General features: G+C 44.7%; 1 protein-coding gene across 3 annotated transcripts in view; it reads left to right on the top strand.

The window, feature by feature from the left end:
• FKBP9 (FKBP prolyl isomerase 9) overlaps nucleotides 1-26963 on the top strand; it is a 54801-nt gene extending 27838 nt beyond the window's left edge. For all 3 annotated transcript variants that reach the window (XM_045005727.1, XM_045005726.1, XM_045005725.1), the window contains 7 exons: nucleotides 251-396; nucleotides 1853-2042; nucleotides 5767-5912; nucleotides 14286-14472; nucleotides 18130-18275; nucleotides 20506-20669; nucleotides 25582-26963. In XM_045005727.1, coding sequence (XP_044861662.1) covers nucleotides 251-396; nucleotides 1853-2042; nucleotides 5767-5912; nucleotides 14286-14472; nucleotides 18130-18275; nucleotides 20506-20669; nucleotides 25582-25764 — 1162 coding nt within the window. In that variant the 3' untranslated portion in view covers nucleotides 25765-26963. The remainder of the gene's footprint in view (nucleotides 1-250; nucleotides 397-1852; nucleotides 2043-5766; nucleotides 5913-14285; nucleotides 14473-18129; nucleotides 18276-20505; nucleotides 20670-25581) is intronic.
• Nucleotides 26964-27970: the final 1007 nt, after the last annotated feature.

Here is a 27970-nt window from a genome sequence, read left to right as displayed (position 1 = left end):
ATCTGATATTAACCTTCTAAATCATTTAGGCACTTTGGAAAATGTTACCTAGAATGTCTCCATTAGCTCAAGTTGTACATGCCTGTGTTTTTGGAACAGAAGGTTGTAAATTGTATTCCTTGTGCCAAGTGTGAAGTGAGCTCTGGCAACTCATTGTGATGCTTGTGTGTGTGGCTTTTGGTTATTTTCCTTTTTTTTTTATTGGCTCTGTGATATTAGCTTTTTCTTCTTTAATTCTTTTAATTTTTAGCCACAATCGGATGAAAACTTACGACACATATGTGGGAATTGGATGGCTGATTCCTGGTATGGACAAGGGACTCCTAGGAATGTGTGTAGGAGAAAAGCGCATTATCACAATACCTCCTTACCTAGCATATGGAGAAGAAGGAGATGGTAAAAACACCCTCTTCCCTCCCAAAACTCTCCATTTTCTAACACAGATCTTTGCATTACGTAGTTAGCATTGTGAAAGCACCATTATTTCAAATTATGTATTAATGGAAAATACTTTTCAAAAGTAATTCAGGATGTGGTTTATCAGCAAAGTGTAGGTATTTTTCTTAAATAGTAGGCTGGTTTATTGATAGATGAGTGCTTAGCATTGACTTAATTGTAATATATAACATGCTGAAGTTTAATTTATTTGCAGGTAATCTTTCTATGAAGAATAAATTCCATATGCTTTTTAAACTGGAAGTCAGGTGTTTCCTTATTTCTTCTAGACAACTGCCACAGCAATTTGACTTCTCTTAATAAATGGAAAGTCATCTTAGAGTTCCCAGTTTCTGTTTGTTTCTTGTTGCTAGTCTCACTAATAACAGTCCATCAGTAGGCTGTTTCCTGGACTCCACTCACACATATCCGAGCCACTGTTTGTGAATCCATGCCCATGCCCATCATTGATGGTAAAGAGTCGTCTATGTTACTTCACAATATATCCCAGATCAGATCTGGAATTGCCATCCTGGATCAGACCTAGTGTCTTTCTTAGACAGTATCCTGTCTCTGTCAGTGACCAGATACTTCAAAGGAAGAGGCAAGAATGCTATAGTAGGCAGATATGAGGCACCTGTCCCTCCACATTAGGTCTCATCCTGATCCTGAATATTAAGAAATTGGCTCTAGTGCTGAACAATGAGGTTTAATGTCCCTTCCTTGATTTTATCATCATGAATTATGATAACTCTGGATATTCTTATTATCCATATAAATATCCAATCTTTCTTTGAATCTTGCTTGACTTCAACGACTTCCTGTGAGTTCCACAGTCTAATTATGCATTGTGTGAATAAGTATTTCCTTTTGTCAATGTTGAATTTGCTGCTTTTAATTTCATCGAGTGAACTCTTTTCCTTGTCTTATGGGACACGGGGAACAGAAGTTCCAGTATACCTTCTCTATCCCATTTGTTGTTATATATACACCCCCCCCCCACAAAAGTATGATGGAAATGCTCACTAATTCAGAGACCCTGGTCAGATGCACACACGGTACATAGACTGCTGTCATCTTTAATTGGAGAAACCAGTATTTTGTATGACCGGGTGTTATCACAATGGGTTCAGTATAAATATACCTAGAATAAATAAAATAATGGGATTGGAGGACTACCCCGCCCCCGGTGGAGCGTTGGATGGATGACTGAAAGCAGATTTGGCTATGTGAGGGGGGGGCCCCTAATTCTGCAGTACCTTTTTTTTTTTTTTTTAAATTCATTGTCCTAATAGCCACATCTGCTATCTGGGGTGTGAAAACAAAATATTATATCATGAAAAGGTTGATCAAAAAGTTGAATTCTTTCTAGAACTATTGCTCTGACTTAATTCCTTCTTCCCCATCTCACACGTAGGTAAAGAGATTCCTGGTCAAGCTTCTCTGGTTTTTGATGTGGCTCTGCTAGATCTTCATAACCCGAAAGATGGCATCACTATTGAGAACCAACAAGTGCCTGAATCCTGTGAGCGAAAAAGCCAGACTGGGGACTTTCTCAGATATCACTATAATGGCACACTGCTGGACGGCACGTTATTTGATTCCAGGTAACCAAACTTCTATCCATTATATGGATAGAGCGCTGGACTGGGACTTGGGAGACCTGGGTTCTATTTTTGGCTCTGGACTGCTGGGTGACCTTGGACAAATCACTTCCCCTCTCTGTGCCTCAGTTTTCTCCATTTGTAAAATGAGGATAATACTGGCCTTTGTAAAGCACTTTCAGCTCTGATGATGAAAAGCAGTATACAAGAGTTAACTATTGTTAATACCAGTCTATATGTGTACAGTATACAGCAGAGGTCAGCAACCTTTCAGAAGTGGTGTGCCGAGTCTTCATTTATTCACTCTAATTTAAGGTTTCATGTGCCAGTAAGACATATTAACGTTTTAGAAGGTCTCTTTCTATAAGTCTATAATATATAATTAAACTATTGTTGTATGTAAAGTAAGTAAGGTTTTTAAAATGTTTAAGAAGCTTCATTTAAAATTAAATTAGAATGCAGAGTCCCCCGGACCGGTGGCCAGGACCTGGACAGTGTGAGTGCCACTGAAAATGAGCTCGCATGCCGCCTTCGGCACGCATGCCACTGCCTACCCCTAGTATACTGTGTGTGTGTGTGTGTGTAATATGAGGCTTCTTATAACACTGTCGTAGTGAGTAGGAATGCTCTGGAATTCTTCCCATTTCCCATCAGTTTGTAAAGCATGTGGGACTTGTGCGTTTCAGGCAGTAGTTAGGAGTGGGAGCGGGGAGGGTGTATCTCCTTATCAGAAGTAATTCAAAACTTTGAGCATGTCAGTGGGATTAAGAGGAATTGTTGTATGACTTAAGACACCACCTGAGGTTAGGGCCCACGGGACTAGGTGCACTGTATACACATAGTAGAAGACAGCCCTTGCCTCAAAGAGCTTACACTCTAAACAGATAAGACTGACAAAGGGTGGAAGAAAAGAAATATTATCCCCATTTTACAGTTGGAGAACTAAGGCACAGAGATTAAGTGATTTGCTCAAGATTACAAGAGAAGTCTTTTGGCAGATCCGGGAATTGAACCCACATCTCTTAGTCCTACTCCTGTGCCTTACCACAAGAGCATCCTACTTCCCTACTTGAAAACTTTGCACCTTGCAGAATCAGGTCCTTAAAAAAATACTAAAATCAATGACAAATCTCTGTGATAAAGAAAAAAAGGACATAAGTAGGGGTCAGTTCATAATTAATAAGATTATTCTGTGTGTCCAGGAACACTTCAATTTATAAAGCCATATGGTGAAAAATGTGTGCAATGTTATCTTCTTATCAAGAAGATGAAAGATGGCAGATGGAATTCAGTGTTGATAAAGGCAAAGTAATGAACATTGGAAAACATAATTCCAACTATACATATAAAATGATGGGGATCTAAATTAGCTGTTACCACTCAAAAAAGAGATCTTGGAGTCATAGTGGATAGTTCTCTGAAAACATCCACTCAATGTGCAGTGGCAGTCAAAAAAGGGAAACAGAATGTTGGGAATCATTAAGAAAGCGATAGATAATAAGACAGAAAATATCATATTGCCTCTATATAAATCCATGGTACGTGCACATCTTGAATACTGTGTGCAGATGTGGTCGCCCCATCTCAAAAAAGAAGCATTGGAATTGGAGAAAGTTCAGAAAAGGGTAACAAAAATGAACGGCTGCCATATGAGGAGAGATTAATAAGACTGGGACTTCCCAGCTTGGAGAAGAGATGACTGCTGGGGCGGGATATGATATGATCATGACTGGTGTGGAGAAAGTAAATAAGGAAGTGTTATTTACTCCTTCTCATGACATAAGAACCAAGGGTCACCAAATGAAATTAATAGGCAGCAGGTTTTAAAATAAACACACGGAAGTATTTTTTCACACAACGCACAGTCAACCTGTGGAACTCCTTGCCAGAGGATGTTGTGAAGGCCAAGACTATAACAGGGTTCCAAAAAGAACTAGATATGTTCTTGGAGGACAGGTCCATCAATGGCTATTAGCCAGGATGGATGGTGATGGGGTCCCTAGCCTCTGTTTGCCAGCTGGGAATGGGTGACAAGAGATGGATCATTTGATTTTTTGTTCATTCCCTCTGGGGCACCTGGTATTGGCCACTGTTGGAAGACAGGATACTGGGCTAGATGGACTTGTGTTTTAAGATGGACTTAAGTCTTAAGATGGACTACAATGAAACCATTGTAGAATAAATAAAGCAATACTACTTTATGCTTCTATGGCTTCTGTAATCTGATCTCAAAGTGCTTTCCAAACATAGTATTAATTTATCTATATTAATAGAATTATAGGCTATCCACTTTACAATAGGTGAACTGAGATACAGAGAGATTCAGAGTCAGTGACAGAGGTGCAAATAGAATGCCAAAGCCCTGTGTTGCGTATTCCAGTGGGGAATACACTATAGAGTTCAAGCATAGCATAGGAACCGTGTTACCTGTCAAAATTTTTCTCCTCTTATAAAAATGTAAACTGATGTCTCATCTTTTCTGTAATAACTCAGTTTTTGAAAATTTCCTTCGCATTTATATCTTGGTCATTGTGAATAAATAGTGAGAGATGTTGTGTAACCCGTGCATCTGAATAATTGTACATCATGTTAAAGAGCTGACAAATGTTAGTTAAAATTTATTCATTAAAATGGCATGCATTCTTACAATGCCACTCCTCTAATTTCCTGCAGAAGTTACACGTTAAGACAATATCTAACGTGTAATTAGTCATCCAAAAGGAGCCAGCCTGGGGGACTTTTCCCACTGGCATAGAGAATGTGTCAGGAGTGAGGCTGGGGGTAGGAGATGTGTTAATGATCTCTACACCCATTCTGGGCAATTCTAAGTTGTAGGGCTACTCACAGGCAACCCAGCTAGGGTTGCCTAAATTACACCAGGGGCTGCACTGCCGTCCAGAATCCCAGGGCCATTATGATGGCTTAACACCAGTTCTGCGCTTCCTCCCCTGGGCTGTGCGTGTACTTGGCCTCCAAGAGGTGCAGCACACAATAGCATCTTTTTTGTGGTAGATTTGTTCTCCTTAGTAACAGATGTTGGTCCAAATGCTTGGGATTGGCCTTTTGATGCTTGGCCAATAGTTTAGGAGGGAGGGATATTACCTGCATTTCCTTGTTGGAGCTTATTCAGCTCTCCATTCCTCTAGTAGATGATTCAGGTGGCAGTCACCCAGATATCCATTTATTCTAACAGTAGTTATTCATTGCTGTTGCTACAAAATGAGACAGTATGAGGGGGTGAAAATGAATCTAGTACCTTATTTATAAAAACTGATTAAAGCAGTGCTTGAACTGAGGGGGAGAAAACTGTTACTTTTATTAACATTTAATTTCATTTAGTTATAAGGAGAGAAATCTACGGAGGTAATTCTTGACTTTTTGTATCCTGCAGAGATGTTGTTGCAAAAAAGTTGTTCCAAAGCCAGGGTTCCTCAGTATTGGTTTAACCATCATAAGTAATAAAACGTGCACCTGTGACTGGCTAAACATTATGGGCCAGATTCAGTGCTACATGATGGCTGCTTTGTGCCGCTACAGCGATAGAACACAGTAATGTATCTGGATTTAACTGGTTTAAAAAGAATGCTAAAGTTACACAACAATTTGAAAAACTACAATCACAAAGTGGGAAAAGGAAACATACATGTGTGTAAGTTTGCTATAGTACTAGGTAAGTTACAAAACTGCTGATACGGATAGTGTCACTAAAGCAAAATATTTTCTATAGCTATTCCCGGAACCATACATATGACACCTACATTGGGAAAGGTTATGTGATCGCAGGGATGGATGAAGCTTTGCTTGGGGTATGCATTGGAGAAAAGAGAAGAATAATAATTCCACCTCATCTTGGATATGGAGAAGAAGGAAGAGGTGAGCTCAGTTTTTATTTCAGTACAGTCTTTCATAGGAAGCATTGCTTCCTTTGTTCTTCAGAGCAATTAAAACTAGCTAATCTCTAAAGTGTTTATCCTTCTCTTTTGATATTCAAAAGGAGTGTATATTAATATAGTACTCAAAAGGTGTAAAAGTGGCAGAATTAGGCCCAGAGTCTTCAAAAAGATTTTAGGTAGCTAGATATGATTATACAGTCTCAGTTGTCTGACTGTAGGTGGGGACATGAAAATTATTTGGATAATCTATGGTTTAGACAAACGGGTTACTGGAGCCAGGAGTCTGCGAGTTTATAAACTCTGCAGTGAGAGCCTGTTTCCTGTAGATTTTAATAAATTTGTGTATGCTAAAGGACTTTTGTATGTTAAGTTTTCTTCCCCATTCCTTCCACAGCCACAAGTTTTGTAGACACCTAAGCGGCTGCTGTAAACAGTGGATGCATGCAACAACAAAGGATGTGTGTATGTATAACATACAATTAAAATTCTGTTACAGGGTCAGACCAGATGGATACAGGAGAGTGTTCCTATTAAGAACTGGGACGTGGGCGAGTGCTAGAGTGCTGTCTAGCGTGCCTCCTGGAACAGCTGCATGATGGCTACTTCCCCATGGCCTCCTTCCAACACCACCTTTATCCTCACCACAGGACCTTTCTCCTGGTGTCTGATAATGCTTGTACTCCTCAGTCTTCCAGCAATATGTCTTCTCACTCTCAGCACCTCATGCCTCGCTCCCAGTTCCTTGCATGCACACCACAAACTGAAGTGAGGTCCTTTTTAACTCAGGTGCCCTGATTAGCCAGCCTGTCCTAATTGATTCTAGCAGTTTCTTCTTAATTGGCTCCAGGTGTCCTAATTAGCCTGCCTGCCTTAGTTGGTTCCAGAACTGCCCCTGTTACGGTACCCAGGGAACAAGGGACCTGTTTGTTCTGAAGGCTGAGATACCTGCCTTCCACTCTTTCAAGGCTGTCCTGCTGGCCAGTTACCCCCCCTGGCGGCTGTGGCTGCTGCTGTGGTGGTGTCTGTGGGGACCCTGCTGGTGTGACCCTCAGAGGGGAGTGCAAGGCCCCACTTTTTCCATCATTTTTGGGGCTTCCCTTAGCTGGGTTGCTGTTGCCCTTGCTGCTGCTGGAGAGCTGTTACTGCTGCTGGAGCTGAGGAGGGAGTAGAGGAGGCCTTGTTTTGTGGAGGGGGTTTGTAACATTCATGCTTCTGTGGTGGTAGGTGCCTTTGCTGTGGGGAGCCTGGAGCCCTCCCCCTAGTCCATCCGCTCCTCTACTGCCACCACCACCGTCCCTTCCACCTGCCTTTCTGGCTCTGTTCTCTGCTCCCTGGCCCAGCAGTTTGCTCTGCCTTTCTAACCATCCAGAGAAAGTAGCGGCAGTGAGCAGGCATTTGTTTTTCAGATGCCCGTAGGTGCTCGTTTCCTTTCCCTCCCCTGCTGCGTTCGGCCAGTGGGCCCCCTTTTCCTCTGCCTCGTCCACTGCCCTGCTCTTGCAGCTGCTTGCCCCCTCTCTCCTTGCTGCCTGCCCTGCCCGTCCCCCTTCTAGCCGCTCTGTTTGCTCTGGTTTGCCCTGTTTTGTTGTTTGGTGCTCGATTAGTTTGTCCTGCCCTTGCCCTGCGGTGCAGGCGTGGTTGCCAGCTCCATTTCCCCCTCTTTGGTTTGATTGTTTTTGAACCCACCCTGCTCTTTGTTGCATGCCTGAGGCACACCTGATTTGGCCCTCCCCTTCATTCCCCCCCCCTTGCTTCTTGCCCTCCCTCCCGATCTGCCCTTATTGCCTGCGAGTCCAAATTCCGTTGTTGGCGTTTTGAGATTCCCCCCCGCACCCCTTTTTTTCCTCATTGATTCCTTCACTGATGCACACTCCCCTATGATGTCTTAGTTTTCCCTTCCTTTCCTTAGTGCAGCCAGGGGAGCCAGTTTTCTTCATCTTGTGCTGGGAGTTGTCCCTTGTCTCTCTCTGTCCTTTTTCTGTGGGTGCCCCTCCACTCTGCTTTCAGCTTCCCTGCAGGTCCCTTTCAGTCCCCCACCCCCCCCACTTGCGATGGCAGCCTTGACTGCCACTGCCAGGTTATCTGTCAGCACTCTTACTGAGGGACTGGTGGCAGTGGGCACGGATAGGGACTCCCAAGACTCTGCTGCTGCCGCAACCTCTGCCGCCTCCACTTCTGAGATCGCTCCCTCGGCCGGTGGGAAGGGCCGGGGGACGAAAAAGGGCAAGGGCCCCGCCCGGAAGGCGAAACCTCCCATGGCGATGGATCCCTCTCCCGCTGCGGCTCTGTCAATGGCCGCAGCCTCCCCTTCTCCCGTTGTTCCCTCCACCAGCCCTGGGGGTGCTGCTTCCTCAGCCCCCAGACTGTACGCCCAGGTGGCTGCTGCCCGTCTGCTCGCCGTCTGCTCCAGCCGCCTCCTGGAATACCATTCCCGGCGGCCAGGGCCCCTTTCCCACCCTCACCAGGGAGCACGGGGTGTGTTGCCTCCTGGAGTCGGCCTCTCCCCACGTAGAAACCTATGTGCAGGCGTTGGTGCTGGTGGTGGGGCCCATGGCCGTGGTGGCGGCCTCTGAAGATGTTTGGGAAGGTGGTGTTCTCCCTGGCGTCGGAAGCTGCTGTCCATGAGGCGGTGTAGCGGGGCTTGACGATGGGGGTGTTCACGTCCCCCTTGAGCCTTTGGGGGACCTGGGCGTACGGGTGGTGGTCTCCTCTGTTTCTCCCTTCCTCCCCAATGCCGCCCTTTTGCCATCCCTCTCCACCCTGGGGAAGCCCCTGTTCGTCCTCAGCCCCCTTCCGTTGGGCTGTAAGGACCCCGCCCTCCACCACGTTCTGTCATTCCGCCGGCAGGTGCAGGTTCAAGTGCCGCGGCAGCGCGTGACAGAGTGGCTCTGGAGGGGTCCTTTCTGGTGCCCCATTGAGGGGCCTAGTACCGGGTTTACTATTCCTTAGGGAGGTCTGGTGCTTCCTCTGCCAGGCGGCGGGACATGTCCGGAGGGATTGCCCCAGCTCGGAGGGGCATCTGGGACCCCTGATACCTGGAAGGGTGTCAGCTCTACCATTGTCGGCAGCTCTGATCGCCCGGACCCTGGGGTCGCCCCTCCTCCATCTGTGACCGCTGGCAACTCCATTCGGGCCATCCGGTGGCCCCCCGGATGTGCCCAGCTGAGCGCGTGGGCCCTGCTGCTGTGGTGAGTGATAGCCCAGGGCCCGCTGAGGAGAGGGTGACAGGGCCGGTGGCGGGACTTGAGCAGGGCTTGCCTCAGGGGGAGTTTGTCCCTTTCCCTGTGTCCTGCCCTCCTCTTCCCTTACCCTCCCGTCAACTCCCTCGTTCCCCGGCTCTGACCCGGCTGGCCAGCCCCCCTCTTTGGGGAGCTGGGAGTTCGTGCAAGGGAGGTGCTGAAAGCAGGGAGCATGGGCCCAGCAAGGGACCCCCTGTAAAACTATGAAGGGGGGCCGCTGGTGCTGGGCTTTCCGTTGACTCCCCTGCTGATGTTTGTTTGGAGTCGGCTGAGGTCACTGCAGCCGTGGACATGGGTAGTACTGTTTCTCCTATGGAGTCCCTCTCTGAGGGGGTTACGGAAGTTGTCCCTCCTGCCGCTTTGCCATCTGTGCCCCCTGTAGGAGCCAAAGTGGCTACTGCCCCGGCTGCTGTTGAGGAGGACCTCGTAGAGGCGGGTGGGGATTTTACCTCTATTTTTGATGAGATTGAGGCCCTAGGTTTGACTTCGACCACCGAGTGCATGGATGCCCCCCTGTTAGAGGGCCTCAGTAAGGGCGATTGCTATTTGCCATCCTCCTTTCCCCCTCTTCCCCCCCACCCCGCCGCCTTGGGTGGATGCCCATTTTGGCCACTGCACTGCCCTAGGACCTGACCATCTGCTCGGCTGCGATTGGTAATCCGTCCGACACCGCCGTGCCCAGTGAGGTGATGGCTGATGCCGAGAGGCCAGGCTCTGAGCCTACGGGTGTTCTGCCCTATGAATCAGGGCTGCAGCCCCCACCCCTGCCAAGTGCTGTAATCATGGGAGCCTCGTTTAGTGGGGCACCTGAGCCTGGCGCTGTGGGGGGCAACCCGATCCTTTGTTGCCCCTTGGCCCACCGTGTCGGGTCGAGAAGCTCTGTGTCTCAGTGGCTCTGCCACCTGAGCCCCTGATTTTGTCCTTCCCCGCCCTGACCCTGTTTCTGTCCTAGATTTGTGTTCTGTCCCTGACCCTGACCCTGTACCAGTCTCTGTTCCTGTCCTTAACCTTTATTCTTTCCCTCCTGTTGCTGCCTCCTTTTTATGAGGGCCCCCGGGATGCAATTTTTGTTTTCCCCTCTCCTGGCCCATCCGGGGCTGCAGTTCTCCGTCTGCCACTGTACCGAGTGCTGAGTCGGGCAGTGCGGCGCCGGAGATCTGATCCCTGCTTGCCCATCTCGATAGGCCACGGGGCGGGCAGGGAGGTCCAATCAGGGGACGCCCCGGGGTCACTGCCACGCTGTGGAATGAGATGCGCTGTTTCTTGGAGGATACTCATGGCTCCACGAACAGAGTGCATCTCGCTCTTCAGCGCTGGGGCTATTTTCATCTTGTTCTCCAGACCATGAGGGCCATTTTGGAGGAGGGCAAAGGGACCAGGAAGCGGGACGCTGTGGCTTACCAGTGGACCCACAGCTTCCATGACGCCCTGATGGCTTTTGGGGTTAGTCACGGTTTGCTGCGGGGTCTAATGGGAACCGCTAGCGCCCCTGTCCACGAGGATCATCCCCAGCCCTCCTTATGTCGCTGTCCATCTTTGCCACTTTAAACACCCAGGGCTGTAGGCTGGGTCTCCGCAGGTGCCAGGTGCTCTCCTTCCTTTGGAAGGGGGGGTACTCGGTTATTTTCCTGCAGGAGACCACACGGACACAGCTGCCAAAGTGAGCTGGCGGCTGGAGTGGGGGGACAGGGTCTGTTTTAGCCACCTTGCTGCCCGTCAGGCCAGAGTGGCGACCCTGTTCTCCCTGCACCTACAGCCTGAGGTGCTGGGGATTACCGAGGTCATGCCGGGTTGCCTGTTGCACCTCCGGGCTCAGGTGGAAGGGCAACACTGCATCTTGTCAACATCTATGCCCCGACATCCGGCCCGGAATGTGTGCATTTCTTCCAGCAGGCATCCGCCTTCCTCGGTTCTTTAGATCCTCACGAGTGCTTGGTCCTAAGTGGAGATTTCAACTGCACCCTCGAGGAGCGGGACCGCACAGGGACTGAAACGAGCCCGGCCACCTCAGGCGTCCTCAGGGAGATCGTAGTTCATCACTCCCTGGTGGTCATCTGGCGCGACCACCACCCGGATGATGACTCTATGTTCACTTATGTCTGGGTGGGGGAACAACGGTTAAGCCACTCTCTGTTGGATTGCATTTATTTTTCTCGCTGTCATCTTTCACAGGCCCACTCCTCCAGCGTTCGGCCAGCCCCGTTCTCAGACCACCATTTGGTGGCCGTGATGGCCTCTCTTTCTTCGGAGAGGCTGGGGCTGGCCTATTGGCATTTCAATAACAGTCTGCGGGAGGATGAGGGCTTTATGGCATCCTTCTGGGAGTTCTGGCTGGCCTGGCAGGAACACAGGTGTGCCTTTCCCTCAGTGCAGCGGTGGTGGGACGTGGGGAAGGTGCGTGCCTGGCTCTTCTGCCGTAGTCACACCCGGGGCGCCAGCTGGTGGAGGGATGTGATGATAGAGCAGTTGGAGCAGGAGGTCTTAGAGCTGGAGTGGTGTCTGGCTGCTAGCCCCGAGAATCTACCCCTCTGTGGAGCATACCGGGAGAAGCGGGAGGAGCTCCAGGCCTTTCCAGAGGCAACGCTGATGCCTCTGGAATGCTTTGGGATGGACTCCCAACGGTCAGCACGGGCGACCGGGACCGGCTGGAGCTGCCTCTCACTCTGGCTGCGTTCTCGGAAGCCCTCCGTCTTATGCCCACCAATAAATCTCTGGGCATGGATGGGCTGACTGTGGAGTTCTACCGCGTTTTTCTGGGACGTCCTCGGCCCAGACCTTGCCACCGTCTGGGCTGAGTCTTTGAAGAGCAAGTCCTCCCTCTGTCGTGCAGGCGAGCGGTGCTTGCCTTGCTGCCAAAGAAGGGGGACCTCTGTGATCTCAGGAATTGGAGTCCTGTCTCACTCCTCAGCACGGACTATAAGGTCGTGGCGAAGGCCATATCACTGCGGTCCGTGCTGGTGGACGTGGTCCATCCAGACCAGACCTACACCATCCCAGGCAGTACAATCTTCGATAATCTTTATCTGGTCCAGGATCTCTTGGAGCTTGGGTGGAGGGATGGTCTGTCGTTTGCCCTCCTGTCCCTGGATCAGGAGAAGGAGTTCGACCGGATGGATGATGGGTATCTCCTGGGCACTCTGCGGGCATTTGGCTTTGGGCCCCGGTTTGTAGGGTTTCTCCAGGTGCTGTATGCCTCCGCAGAGTGTTTGGTCAGGCTCAACTGGACCCTGACCGCACCTGTCAGCTTCGGGCAAGGGGTGCGTCAAGGCTGCCCGCTGTCGGGTCAGCTGTGCACTCTGGCCGTTGAGCCCTTCCTTTGTCTCCTTCGCAAAAGGTTGACGGGGTTGGTGCTGCGTGAGCCGGAGGTGCGGCTGGTCCTGGCAGCGTACGCTGACGACGTGCTCATTGTGGTCCAGGACCCGGACGACCTGGTGCGGGTGGAGGCTTGTCAAACTGTTTATTCAGCGGCCTCCTCCGCCTGGGTCAACTGGGTCAAGAGTTCTGGCCCGGTGGTCGGGGCCGGGTGGCGGGCAAGCTCCCTCCCACCCATGCTTCATGCCATCCGGTGGAGCGCGGGTCCGCTGCTCTATCTTGGTGTTTACTTCTCTGCCACGCATCCGTCTCCGCCGGAGAACTGGCACGGTTTAGAGGGCAGGGTGACTGGGCGGTTGTGGGGCTGGACAGGACTGCTCCGGTGCCTCTCCCTCAGCTTATGGCCTCCATGGAGCTGTGAGCAATGGTGTGTACTTGGCTGGTTTACCTCTGTCCCTGAAGCCTGGCCCTTTTGTGGTGTGAGGGAGACCTTGGCACAGGCTGCAGCCCCTTTTCTGGCTCCTCCAGAACCCCTTATTGAGGTTCTGGCTGCACTTCTCCCCGCACTTTGTTTATTTATGCACACCCAATTCGAGGCCGACCTCGTCACCTTCCTCCTAGCCGTGGCCAAGGTGGCCATTCGTAACACCAGGGAGGGGAAGGTTGGTGGGGGTGGGGAGGGGCCTGCGACTGTGGGGCTGTTTTTCGTTCTTTTATCCATTCACGTATCCAGGCAGAGTTCCTCTGGGCAGCGTCCGCCAGATCTCTTGACGCGTTTGAGGAGTGGTGGACGCTGTCCAGGGCTCTCTGCTTGGTGTCCCCTTCTGGTTCCCTAGTTTTGGCCCTTTGACCACCATGCCTGTTGTCCCCCGAACTCAGTTGGGTTCTGGGTTTAGTAGCTCCTCCCTAGGCTGGGGGAGGGGCTTTTTAGCAGGGGGCTCACCCACGTCCCAGTTCTCAATAGGAACACTCTCCTGTATCCATCTGGCCTGACCCAGTCACAATTCCTTTGTGAAAACTTACTCGCCTCTAGGAAGGGTATTGCTATAGTGTGACCATGTCAATTTCTCTAGTCAATCACAGTTGTGTGCTTGTGTTTTAAAAAGCTTTTCCCAGTACATAAACCATTATTTTCCATTAATAACATTTTAAGAAATGTTTAATTTTTGTGACAACATTTCACTGTGCTAATTGGGAATTAGACTTATAGCAAAGAAACCCATTGGTGGTTGTGGATGCATCTATCGCTGTTGGTAAAATAATCACACTATACTTTTGGTGTGAGAAAAAGCACATACTTGTCAAGATTTTTCAAGCAGTTTAACCCCTTTTCTGCTGCTATTCAGTTGCCAGTGCATGGTGGAAGTGTTGATGTTCTGTTACAATTTTGCTGCTTTAATAGTGATTTGGTATGTGAGGTACCAGTCAAGTGGCTAAGTTGGTCACAGGAAATGTAAACTTCCAGCTTCACTGTGCTATTAAAAATTCAAAGTAGAGTGCATAGTTTTAAAACCTTGAATGATGGAAATGTTTTCCTTAATTCTTGAACTGACTGCTAATATAGTACTTTTCATTGGTGTCCTCTGCATTTTAAGTGACTGTCTTTGGAAGCATCTTGTATCTATGTTGTTGTTGTGTGCCGAGGTGACTCAGTGCTTTAATTCTGAGAAATGTAAATTGAAACAAAGAACAAAATCACTCAGAAGACTCAACATTTTATATATTCTCACTGTGTGCAGTATGAAGTCAGTATGTACCTGTGTAGGTGCCATTTGTTTCTCCTAATATGATTGCTTACTATTTAGGAAAGATTCCAGGATCTGCAGTACTGGTTTTTGACATCCATGTGATTGACTTCCATAACCCTTTGGACTCTGTCAACATTACTACTCATTACAAACCTTCCAATTGCACAGTATTGAGTAAGAAAGGAGATTACTTGAAGTACCACTACAATGCCTCACTTCTGGATGGCACGTTGTTAGACTCAACGTAAGTACGTCACTTGACATATGAAATATTCTATGTAACTATGAAAGCGAGGGTCAAAATGAATAGCATACAAAGCAATTAGGATATTCAAAAGGAAAAAGGTTGACAATGATGTTAAAATATTCATGTTAACATGGGACCAATTTATTTTTCCTGTCTGACAATGTTTATAAAATCTTTGCAGATAGGGAAAAATGGGGAGAGAGCAACCAAAGGGAGAGAGTTGGGGACAGCAGAAATAGGGATGTGAGAGAGGAACACAGAAATTGTCACCACGATGATGAACAAGATACACATGAATTAGGATGTTTCATTAGGTTCTGTTGCAGCTGAGATCTTCATGGAGAAACTGTTGATGGTTGGATCGTGATCATGTTTGTGGTGGGTCAGGTTGGGGGACATAGGGGTTCTGACAATGTTTACTTCCTGCCTACTGAACACATTAGGAATGTGAATGGAGGCAAAAGCTGCTGGCAACCCTTGTCTCCTTCGTTCAAAGGTCAGCTGAATCTCTTTGCTGTGCTGATCCTTCTTAACTGGTTTTGTTTCCTTGTTGTGACATAAAATAGATTATTTTAGATCAACCACATTTTGGATTGAGCTGAAGTAAATTCAGACAGTGTTTGCTATGACTGAATAAATTCTCTTGTTCTGTTTTTGGGTCTGTGCACACCTCATCTTTTTGAATAATATTAGTACTGTTAAATTTACCTTATTTGTATCTTATTTGGAAGGTGAGGTAGGGAAGGACTACTTTAAAAAAAACAAAACAAAAAACAACATAAACACCAGAAATAGTTCATAGTTTTCATTATAACTTGTACTGTTGAATCTCTCTCTCTCTCTCTCTCTCTGGATATTTATATGGTCACCATTACCATAGTATCTCAGCACCTCACATCTTTAATGCATTTATCACCACAACATCTCTGAAGTAGGGAAGTGCTCTTATTCCCATTTTAGAGATGGAAGACTGAGGCATAGAGTGGCTAAGTGACTTGCCCAAGGTCACACAAGAAGTCTGTGGTGAAGCAGGGACCCTGTGTCACAGTTCAGGGCAACTGCACCTGTATTTCCCCTCAGTGGTTCTGCAAGAGCACCCACTTGCAGGCTTCCGGCACTCTAGCCATTGCCTCTCTTGGGTGGAGACCTATGTCTGTCTCCTTCCTGACCCAGGTATTTCCAGGCTGAACAGTTAGTTCCCTGCTTTCATTATGTTATTCCCAGCAAAAGACAGTCTGCCTAAGCAGACCTGCTTCCTTCCTCTTCAGAGACTGAGAACAGTGTAATTGCCCACTGTTTAAGCTACCACACATCTCTTTCTATGCAAACTTATTTATTCTTAGGGCAGTAGTATTACGGAGAACATATTAAACACCATAAAAGAACCTACATGCATGCTAATAAGCTTACTAGATTCTCTCTCCACCCCCAATCTCCACAAGGGCTCTGCCCCTTGTCAGTTCTTTGAGCCCGACCCTAAGGATTGGGACCATCCGTGGACCAGAGGTCCTGCCCATTTTCTGGATCAGAACGAAGGCCCCGAATGTGTTTAAAACCAGGCTGTTTAAACAAAAGTCCTTTCTTTGTCTTTTGGTCCCTGGAGAAGCCAGATTGGGTCTCTGAACCGTCCTCCTGTAACAGGTGATCAGCACAGCAAAGGTTCCCTCCTCAGGGTGAAGCTGTACAGGCTGAGTCAGAAGGTGGGGGTTTGCAATACCCCCCAGCCCCAGTACTTCCTAGGAATTCCACTCTTATACACGCTGCCTCAAAAGATCAATTGTCTCTGCTGTATTGTTCAGCACAGTCTTTTGAAGTTCACCTTGTCTCCCAGAGATTGCATTAAATCCTCATTTCTCCTAAAGAGGTGTTCCATACAACCCCACAATAGCACACAAACATTTGCATTTTCAATACAATGGATCCCAAAGATATTAAACGTAATTCAGTAAGGTTTAACTTAATTCCATAATGTTTTCCCAGGATTGTTGGGGTTTCCCCCGAGGACCCCTTCCACTCAGGTCCCCAAGAACTCAGTTTTGTCACTCAGATTTCCTTTATTTGGCATACAGCAAAGCTACGCTCAGTTGATCAGACTCAAGCACAGTGGATGTAGGACGTACCACACATCCAGACTTACACAGTAAAACCTCTTCCTTTGTATACATGTACACAGTGCATTGCATTTCCTATATGCTGCATTGCATGTTTTGGGATTGTCTTGGTTGCTTTGTCCATGTACAACTTTCTCTTGGCATTCCAGACTTATCTTGTCCATTGTAAATGGTTCCTCGAGTGTTCTCCCCTAATCTTAGCTAGTACAGGCATTCTGTTTCCAGCCAGCTGATACATTTACTTCCCTAGTCCTGTTTCCCAAGAAATGACACCTCACCCACCTCCAATTACACATGTCAAGCCAGGCCTATAAGGCTGTTGCAGGGCACTGTCGTATCTGTTGCACACAGGTCTTCTAAGTGCTAGGGTAGTGCCCTTACCACAGGATCATCCGTCCTTTCCTTATAGAGGCTCTGTGCTCAGGGTCACACAATTCAACAAAAAATGACAAAAGGAAAGAGATTGACAGAAAAAGGGGCACTCAGATGCTGCAAGGACAGGTGTCAGTAAAAAGTCCTAAGATTGCAAACGTGACTTTTAGAATTATAATGTATATTTGAGAGACAAGGCGGGTGAGGTAATATCTTTTATTGAACGTATTGAGGATGGATATGGGTCTCGGAACTGTGCATTGGAGAGAGACTAACAGCTATTATTCTGCCCCTTCTTGGTTGTGGAGAAGCTGACATTGGTAAGAAAATGAAACCTAATAAACAACCGGCGGTATAATTATTACCTTCTGAGTGACTGAAATATACAGAATCTCTCTCACCAACAGAAGTTGATACAATAAAAGATATTACTTCACCCACCATGTCTTTCTAATATCCTATGACCCGCACAGCTACAACAACATTGCAAACAAAGTATATATAATTTATCACTTCATAAAAATACATCTTAGAAATAAGACCCCAGTAGCATGTCATAATTTATAACATGATAGGACAAAAATATTAGCAAGATTCTTAGAAATGATAAAGACCTCAATTGCTTTGGGGTTCAAATTAGTTACCTAATATACTAGACACACAGACTGGAATTTTTAATGGAGCTGAAGGAAGATATGTGACCAAATCCCATTGAATTTCAATGGCAGTTTGATTCCTGATTCCCTTAAACTCTTCTGAAAATCCCAGCTGGGTTTATTTAACCAAGGGGATTCCTCGTGTGAGTAAACTTACTCATGTGCTTAAGGCTTTGCAGAATCAGGCCTGTGGCTTACAAAGTTTTGGGTTTTTTTTGTCCCCCCCCCCCAAGATATTTGCGAGGCAAGAAGCCCTTTTTTGAATGTCAAAAGTATTTCAGAGTTTTGATTGGGAGGATTAAAATCCTTAATCAGGTTTAATTCAAGTGACCATGATGTCTGAAGCTTCTATCACATGCAATCTGTTACCTCAGCAATTACGCCACTTGGCTATTTAGAAGCATATAGCATTAGAGGTAAACTTGATTTTTAGCCACAAAGGGACTTTGATATAGAAACTGTACAGTTTGAGTGGTAACATGGAAGTAGTAAAAATTCTTTCTTTTATTTTTCAGGATTAGTCTTGGTAAAACGTATAATATAGTTCTGGGATCAGGACAGGTTGTTTTGGGGATGGACATGGGTCTTAGAGATATGTGCGTTGGAGAGAAACGAACAGTAGTTATTCCGCCCCATCTTGGTTATGGAGAAGCTGGTGTTGGTAAGTAAATGCAACCTAATAGCAACTGGTGGTGTAATTTATTACCTACTGAGTGACTGAGGTATGTGGTGTTAATCTTGTTTTTCATTATTTCTGGGGCAGGAGGGTAGGAGTGGTTTGAAAAGGTAAGGAAAAATACTACTTTTAAACATTTGGGTTTTTTTACATTTTTAAAATTATCCAACAGTGTTACAGTGCTCTCTTTGGAGCTTTTCCATGCCAGTAATTTAATAAAGTGTTTGGTTGAAATAAACTTTCCATCTTGAATAATATGGCTCTGAAAATGTGACCTTCTGGCCAGTGTGCTGATTACCATGGGACACCACTGAGTGCCAGTGCCTCCATGTGTCTTAATGGAATGCTGTCGGCAGTAGGGCTAGATTCACAAAGCATCTTAGACATCTTAGACACTTGAGTGAGGAACTCCCAGGTGAGTACCCTAACCACAGGGCCAAAAGTTATGAGGGAGCTCCTCATCTTCCATTGTTTCTTGCAAGAAACCCCTTAGGCACCTGATTCCAGGAGAAGGTTCACAACTGTGAATCCAAACCAGATTTAGGTGCCTTCCTGCAGTCCAGACTTAGACTCCTAACTCCCTGCGAAGGGCAGGGCTTGGGGCACACACCTTCCCTTTGCATCTCCCATTGGTTAGCTCAGGCAATTCCTCACTCAGAGTGCTGCCTCTTGTGAGCAGGGCTTGGAGCTGTGCTCCAGGTTCGCTCCAGCTCCAGGCAAAAACCTGCAGCTCCACTGCTCCGGAGCCGCTCCGCGCTCCAGCTCCGGGCTCCGCTCCAAAGCCCTGCATGTGAATACCGTTCTTAGGTACCCGTCTCTTCCCATTTGTTGTATAGGGAGCCTAGGTGCTGAACCCAGGCTTTGTGAATCCCAATCATTTTTCTAAGTGCTAAAAGTTAGGCATTATGATGAATGGTTTGATAATTTTGTACTTGGGCCTGCACTTCCACTTGTCCGTGTGAACAGTCTCATTGGCGTCGTTGTAGCTATGCATGGGCTAGAGTTTATGTGCAGGAGGAACTCTGAGGTTGAGTCTTTAATTTGGAATTATAGGGCTCCAAGAATTAATTATAAAACATTGAAATTTCAGAGGACTATCAGTTCCTAGTACATGGAGTTATTATTGGCCCGTGCAATTAAAAGAACGTGGGGAATGGTGTCCTAATGATATCAAACTCACTACAGCTCACTCTGACTTTGTTGATTTGGATTTCTAAAGAACATAGACAGCTTCTGTTGTATAAAGATTCAGTGTCAGGCATCACAATGAGTTTAATATAGAACAAATATGAGAGACTAATTGAACACCTCTTTGATTTGTGTGTGAATCCAAGACAAATTATAAATTAATAATTTTATATAATTTTAATAAATTAAAAACACCATAATGTATTTAAAAATTCTACAAAATTATGTCATTGGTATTTGACACTGTTGAGATTACATTGGACATACGGTCTGGAGTAAATGCTAGCATGATTCTGAATATATTAGTATTTTCTTACATATCTGGTGTGATTCCTTTATTCATTTTGGAACAGAAGTTCCTTTTTGATTTGTTTCCTTTTTTAAAAAAAACAGTATCATGCAAATTCAACCCCCTCAATGAAGAGTCCCAGTGAAGGAAATATATCAGACAACAAAGACAATCTTGTATCTGTAGCTAGAGGATATATGCAGTTGCCATATATTGCCATATACCTTTTTCATTTTTATTAATAAAAATACGGGACACAGTTATTAAGGAAAGATTTAACGTTTATATTAAGTGTCTATCAAAATAACTGGATTGAAAGTTGGCTAGGCCCCCAATTCAGGAAAGCCTTTCTATTGAGGAAGAGCACCTAAGCAAATGAATGGAACTTAAGCAAGTGCTCAAATTAAACATGTTTATGTGCCTTTCCTGAGTCGGGGCCTTTAAGATTAAAAACTCGTATCACATGTGTCACTAATAGCAAATATCTAGTGCTGCATGTGACCAAATATTGTATGGTCTAGTCCCAGTTTGCTGTTTATATATGGCCTGATCCAGTGCCCATTGAAGTCAATGAAAAGACTCCCACTGATTTCATTGGGCTTGGATCGGACCCCTCATGAAGCACTTGTAGTTGCACTTTAAGTAATAGACATGTTTTTTAATTGTGAAAAAACCCTTAATTGTCCTTTTGCCACATAACTGAACGTTAATACGTAACTGTGCTATTTGTTGTGACAGAAGGAGAAGTTCCTGGTAGTGCAGTATTAGTTTTTGACATCGAACTGCTGGAACTAGTGTCTGGTTTACCTGATGGCTACATGTTTGTCTGGCATGGTGATGTCTCTTCAAATCTCTTTGAAGAAATTGACAAGGACAATAATGGAGAAGTTTTTCTGGAGGAGGTAAGTTGAGGGGTAAAACTACCTGCATAGAATTTTGTTCTTAGCTCCATCACCATGAAGCTCGTGGATAAATCAGGTTTTGTCTTTAAGTTTTGGAGTTTATCCAACCCAGGCTATGGTTATTACCAAGTTAACAGGAGGAAGCTGCCATTTTAAATTAAATTTACATTTTAAAAAAACCCTACCAAGAACAATATGGGCTGTCAAAAGGCAGAAAGACAAGTGGTTAGAAGACTAAACTCCGTTTTCCTCCTTCCTATTATCTCTCTCTCCTCTTTAATTTTCCTCTTATCTCCTGTAGCTGCGCTGTTCTTACAGGGCTGAAAGGCTATTGTCTACAGAACAGATGTTATGTACATTCAGTTTCAGAACTGAATGGGAAGGGAGAAGCTTGGATGTGATTGTTGGTACCAGAGCTTGATCTGTAAAGGGGCTGAGGGGAAGATGTGAGAAAGGGTGTTGGATCAAAATGTAAAAAAATCACACTTCTATCTGAAGTTTTGTGGCTGCTATTGTTACAAATAGCACCTGAGATTATTGTAACTGAGATTAGAGGGGAAAAATAATCTAGTCAGTCTGTATCATTTCTGCATTGGACAGCCCCTGTTTGTGTCAGTATTTTAGATGTAACACGTAAGGGACATTTTTTGTTTATTAAAGGAAAATTTGCTTAAAAAAGAGCACCTAGGGGGCTCAAATGCAGGGGTAGACCCTGAAACGATTTTAAATCATTATTTGAAGCTGAGTAGATTTGATGTTACTGTCTCTCTTTTAAAAAGCTTTCAGCAGTGTGATAGTTCCATTCTCTTTGCTCTCTGTTGTAAGACTGTGATCCTAGGTTACCCTGTATTCACACTACACTATTGTAATAATCATTCTACAATATATGCCTTGGGAGGCATCATTTGAAAACTGATAACTCACTGAGCATTAATATTCTTGCATAATGTGTGTGTGAAGAGTTATGGATATATGTTGGAATTAGGACTAAAGTGTGTTTAAATGAGGCATGTCGAGGAAGTTGGTAGCCTGGTCTGCCTTAGACAAATGAATGTATATTTGATTATCTGAGCAGCCCGGTTTTCAAGAAAAGATAGTGAAGGTCCATTTTGACATATTAGGTAAACATAGCTATTAAGCTAACAAGTGGGGGGAAAAAAGAACATGGAGTTTCCTTCACTACCAGACTCCATGTCTCCTTCTTCACAGCTTGAATAAACCCTACTTTGAGGGGTAATCCGCAGAAGAATCCATTTTAAAGGATTCTTCTGCGGATTACCCCTCAAATTAATACATATATTTCACAATGATATTAACACTATAGGAGGAAAGATGGATAAATAGTATTGTGTGTTAAAGTCTGTGGCCAAAACAGGGAGGAACAGGTTCCCTCCCAGACATGAGAGATGGCAATGCCCCTCTGCCATGTACATTGGCCAAACAGGGCAGTCTCTATGCAAAAGAATAAATGGACACAAATCTGACATCAGGAATCATAACATTAAAAAAACCAGTAGGAGAACACTTCAACCTCTCTGGCCACTCAGCAACAGACTTAAAGATGGCAATTTTGCAACAGAAAAGCTTCAAAAACAGACTCCAACAAGAAACTGCTGAACTTGAATTAATATGCAAATTAGACACCATCAATGTAGGCTTGACTAGAGACTTGGAATGGCTGAGCCATTACACACATTTTTTCTATTTCCCCATGTTAAGTATCCTCACACCTTCTTGTCAAACTATCTGTAATGGGCTATCTTGATTATCACTACAAAAGTTTTTTTCCTCTTAGAGTTGGTAGGACAACTCCCACCTTTTCATGTTCTCTGTATGTATATATATCTCCTTACTATATGTTCCATTCTATGCATCTGATGAAGTGGGCTGTAGCCCACGAAAGCTTATGCTCAAATAAATGTGTTAGTCTCTAAGGTGCCACAAGTATTCTAGCTATTTACCTGTCTTCTATGCAAATTCAGCATGGTGGAATCAAAACAGTGGAAGCCCCACTTACACACAGGGTGATGAGGAACCTGTAGGAAGGGAAAAATAGCATGAGGTCATCCTGCCTCTTAAAACGAGATCATTTAACTTTTTGGAAGATGTAAGCAAAGACAGAAGCCATCTTTGGCATTCATGGCTAGAGAGAGACAAAAGGGAACAGAGCTCTTGCAAGCTGAGAACGATGGGTCCTTCAACCAAGGAGGGGCCGGGGTTTGAAATCTCTGAAAACTGAATATAGGTGAGAAACCATCTTGAAAAACCTTGTACCTTGCTAGATTAAGGTTTAGACTTAAGATTTAGATGCATGTTTTCACTTTTATTTGCTTGTAGCCCTTTCTAACGATATTCCTTTTACTTGGCATCACTTAACCTATGTCCTATTGTTATTCTGTTTTATTTTTACTATAAACTAAGTGCTGTGTTGAAATACAAGGGTGTGTTTAACCCAGTAGATTAATAAACTGTGATATGCTTTTGTGTCTTTAGAAGAACAAATAAAGATATTATTTTGCTGAATTGTCCAGAAGAGGGCTGGGGGTATGTTAGGGTCACCTTGCTGGTGGTAACCAAGGCTGGTGGAAGCCAGATGGGGCTGTACAGCTGTAGACAGGCTGTTGGGGTCAGAGTTACTGAACAGCACACAGCCACTCAGGGTGTGACTTGCATGCTTGTAGGCTGGCAGTAAACACCCCAGGCTGGGAGCTACAGCAGCAAAGCATTTAAGGCACCCAAGGGTTGAAGGGCAAATGGTGACACAACCCTTTACTGATCTGGATTACATCCCAAATCCCATGACAAAGACTTCCAACAGTTGCATGAGAAAAAACTTTATGCTTTAGTGGCCTGATCCAATGGAAAAGTCTCCTTTGAATCAGGGCCTAGTTTAGGGCAGTGTGTGGTGGCATCTCTCGTCAGAAAGCTTGAAAGTTCTCTGTTATGTTGTTGCCTAGTCATAGAACTGTTTGTCAGGAGAACTGGCAGCTAAGTGAGGGTGTGCAGTTTCTGTGAGACATGATAAAATAGACTGAGGGTCTAAGTACATACCTCTTCTAGTCACCCCTCATTTACTCTTTCCACCTTTCACAGCAGTCGCAATACCAGTGATCCTCTTCCTTTCTCCGTTAGCTGACAGAATTATTTGCAAATAGTTCTTAAACAGTGTAGTAGTTTTTGTTTTAAAAAAAGGCTCACCGTTCTTGGTTAAAATTTGTGGAGTGTTAGCTGTTTTCAGAAACTTTTTTTTAAATTTTTTTTATAGTCACTTCAGCTTTTGAGTGATCTTCGTTGTGGCTGAATGGGCATGGATGCTCTGGTTCTCAATCCCTTAAACTGACAATATGGCTACTGGGATTCTAGGGCAGGATGTCTTATACCTATCTGAAGGCAGCCGGTTGGAGTCTTGAAAGCCTACTACTAGAAAAAGTTAGCGTCCTATGGAATTGGTTTAAAAGATTTGCTCAAGGTAGAGGCCTTGACCCTGTTTTTTGTCTGGTTCTGGTTATCTGAGATTCCCTTTTGTCTCTCGTATTGTCAAAGCTACCCCTGGCAACCGCAAAATTTTACTTAAAGGTTAGGAGGGCCTCAGAGTTGTAGGCCCTGATAGCCAGCCAACTTTCTACCAGAGTCTGCAAAGAAAAGGTGGTTCTGAGGCCTCCAAATTTCTTACCAAAATTGTGGTATTGTACTGGACTTTCATCTTGATCAGTCTGTTACTGCCTGTTTGTTTGTTTTTCTTTTCTTCCCCCACTTAATCCCTCCAGGGGACGTGAGGTTACAGAATATAGATGTCAAAAGAACAAATGGTGACTATTTAGGCAAGCCGAAGCCTTTTAAGAATCGGATTTCTTGGAGCCTTTAGACAAAAATCTAAGGGTCGCCTACTTCACTCAAATGCCTGCATTGGAATATTAGATTGTGTTAGAACACATGCAAATTTACATGTTAAACAAGATTTCATTCCAGGGTTAACAATAACTAAGGCTGTGATTTTAGTCATGGAGGTCATGGAATCTGTGACTTCCAAAGACCTCTGACTTCAGCCAGTGCCGGATGGCAGGGTGGACTGCTGGGGCTCCCCGCTGCCGGTGCCAGCAGGGGGAACCCCCACCACTTCTGGCCACCCCAGCCAGCGGGGCGGACCCCGAGAGCTCCCTGCAGCTCCCAGCCAGCCGGGGGGACCCCCGGAGCTCCTGGGTGGCAGGGGAGGACCCCGAAGCTCCTGGCGGCTGGGGGAACCCCCGCAGCTCAGAGCTGCCAGCAGAGGGGGACCTTGGAACTCCCAGCTGCTCAGGCTCCTCATTTTGTCACACTTTTTTTTTAGTAAAAGTCCGGGACAGCTCACGGACTTCTATGAATTTTTCATTCTTGCTGGTGACCTGTCTGACTTTTACTAAAAATATCAGTCGATATGCTAAATATGACAGTCTTTACCTATACTGAAGCTCAACATTTTGTTAGTTTATGGTTATTCTAACACTGCGGTTCTCAAACTTTAGCAACCCGAGGACTCCCATTTTGATTTAATTTTTTTCCCACTGACCGCAAGTGCCCCACTCAGCCCTTTTATAGCTCTAGGTATATGGGTTTTTTTGTTTGTTTGTTTTTAAAGTTATAGGAGGAGTAGTTAAAGATAAATGGATTAGTACTTTGCTTGAGGAAAATTTATTGAAATGTTACTTTTGCTTCCATGTCAGCTTTTACAGTTGCTTGCGCACGCGCACACGCACACCCACCCCTCTTTTTTAAGATCTAAGGGTAATAACATATATGTTCTCCCACCCCTCCAGTGGTTAGGACCTTGGTAGTTAGTATTGAGCAGTAAGGAACTAATAGTTGGTCTTTCTAAAATAACCATTTAGTCTGTGATTTTAATTATTCTATTGTGAACTTTTTTTTTTCTCCCTAGTTTTCAGAATACATTCAAGCTCAGGTTGATTCTGGCAAAGGAAAACTAGCTCCTGGCTTTGACTCTGCAAAGATTGTTAAAAATATGTTCACAAATCAGGACCGAAATGGAGATGGCAAGATTACAGCTGAAGAATTCAAACTGAAAGACCAAGAGACCACAGAGGGACATGATGAACTGTAAAACAAAAAAGAACAGTGTGTCACAGTACTGTCACTGTGTGTGTACTGGAAGATGTTTGAAGTACTGCATGTGTGTGTGTTTGAATGGATGGTATGTGGGGAAGGTGTTAGTATACAACTCTTCATATGTGCATGGTGGTGTATGTGGAGTGGGTTATTATACGAGAGAAGGTTTTCAGCTAGAATGAGTAGTTACATTTTAAAAAAAACATTAAGGGCCTTAGTGTGGGATTTATAAAGTGATTGAGTGTACTGACAAACATGGTTGTGTGAACAATATGGTTAATTTTTATGCTTAGAATCACGATTTTATTATTGAATGATGTACTTCACTTGGCTGGATGAAAAGTAGAAAATATACAATTGTTTTTTAGGTCTTTAAAAAGCCTTTTTGTGTTTAAAATTATTCTACAGGTATGTAAATAAACAGAAAAACGTGTCCCACTAGCATACTTGCAAAGTAACAAAATTGCTGCATTAACAGATGAGTTACTGGTAGTACCCATTTAGAAAGCATGTATTGTTTTCAATAACTGAACAAGCCCCTTTTAAGAATCACCAGTAGGAGCTATGATTTGCAGATTACAAACAAATACATTATTAAACATACCATTGGAAAATTCTGGCAAGCTGTGAATAAAATGAATCTTTTAAGTTGTGCCCACATATGTAATGATGGGTTTTACTGTATATGTGACAAGTTTGCTACATTCCTACATCTTATTTAACTAGAACACTTCACTCTCAGAGGACTGTTAAAGCACTGTCAAGATATGAATACTAAATTTTATATCCTGTCTACTGTATGTTAAAGCAGGTCCAGTCACCCAGTTGATCTGTAAATGTAGCAAGTTTTTTTAATTAAACAGACCAAATAAATAAAATTAGATTAAATTATTCTATTTTCTGGAAAATTACATGAACTTCCCTGAACACACACACAGCACAGAAATACTTCCCTAGTCAGAGAGTGCAAAGGGAGGTGTATGTTTCCATTCCATGTTTTGAATTGAGACACATGCTTTCCTTGATCTGTACATGAATGGTGCTGGTTTTACCCTTTTTGGCACACTCATTTAAAAAACTGCTATTTTTAATTAAATATTTGTATTTTTTCCCATTACAGAAAATGCCATGAACTTTTGTTGGGTTTGATACATGCTTGATAATTCTTTTGTTATATTAAAATATTGATCAACACAGATTGTATTTTTTTTTCCTGCTGAGGGGTGGAGGGCTTAATATCCCTTGATCAGAACAAGTACCTTATACACACACCATATGCAAAATTGCTATCCTGAATCTATGTACAGTTTCATTATTGGACCTAAAACCTTATGAGAACACCTGTTTGGGCTGAGAGTAGTTAAGTAAAATAATTCAAACTGATTAGCTATAACACTTGTTTTGTACTTCAGACTTTCCAAAACCCTTTATTAATATGGAGTTTCTTACCATTAGCAGTGGCTGTTCAAAATGTGCTTTGAAGTTTGCTTGTACTGAAAAATAAACACAGTTCCTCTAACTTTACATTAATAAGGGTGGGGTTTATGTATAAATGTCCCCATGCCCAGTGAAAGCCAGACTACCTTTGTCTGTCTGAGGTTTTGTCTTTTAGTGCTAGGACCCTAGTTAAAATGCTACTTCAAGGAAATCCTGACTGACTACTTAGATATGGACTAATTTTAGCCCTTTAATGCCTGGTAGAAGATCCTAGGTATTAAGTTGGAATCTCATGCATTATCAGAATCATTAGCATCTCACCAAAGCAGTGTTTTTCTGGCAGCTTTAGTTGCTGATGTTGCATATTGTTTCCACCTCTGTTCTGTTTCAAAATACAAAGATAGCTGACTAGTAACTGTAGTTCAAATATACTGGTTTTGTATGTTTCACAAAAGGTGCCTTTGGTACACAGGCGCTACACAGCAACTTTCAAGGAATCAGGGCCCATTGGGCATCCCTTTTTGTGGCACTGAAAATTTGGAGACAATTTTGCACACCCAAACTACTCATCCAAACGCACAGTGCTAGAACCCTGAGGAAGAGGGGAAGGCAGGAGTAGTTTGAATGTACAATGAGCACAGCTTAAGCAGTTGGTGCATAACCTTTAAGAATCATTCTACACATTTCCCCTGCAGTTGGTCTTGAAAATTCCAGTTAAATGAGAATGGTAAAACTGCTCTGCAAATCTAGATGCCAAGTAGGGA

Source organism: Mauremys mutica, chromosome 2, assembly GCF_020497125.1.
Source record: "Mauremys mutica isolate MM-2020 ecotype Southern chromosome 2, ASM2049712v1, whole genome shotgun sequence".
Taxonomy (NCBI): domain Eukaryota; kingdom Metazoa; phylum Chordata; order Testudines; family Geoemydidae; genus Mauremys; species Mauremys mutica.
This window is presented reverse-complemented; position numbering and strand designations above follow the sequence as displayed.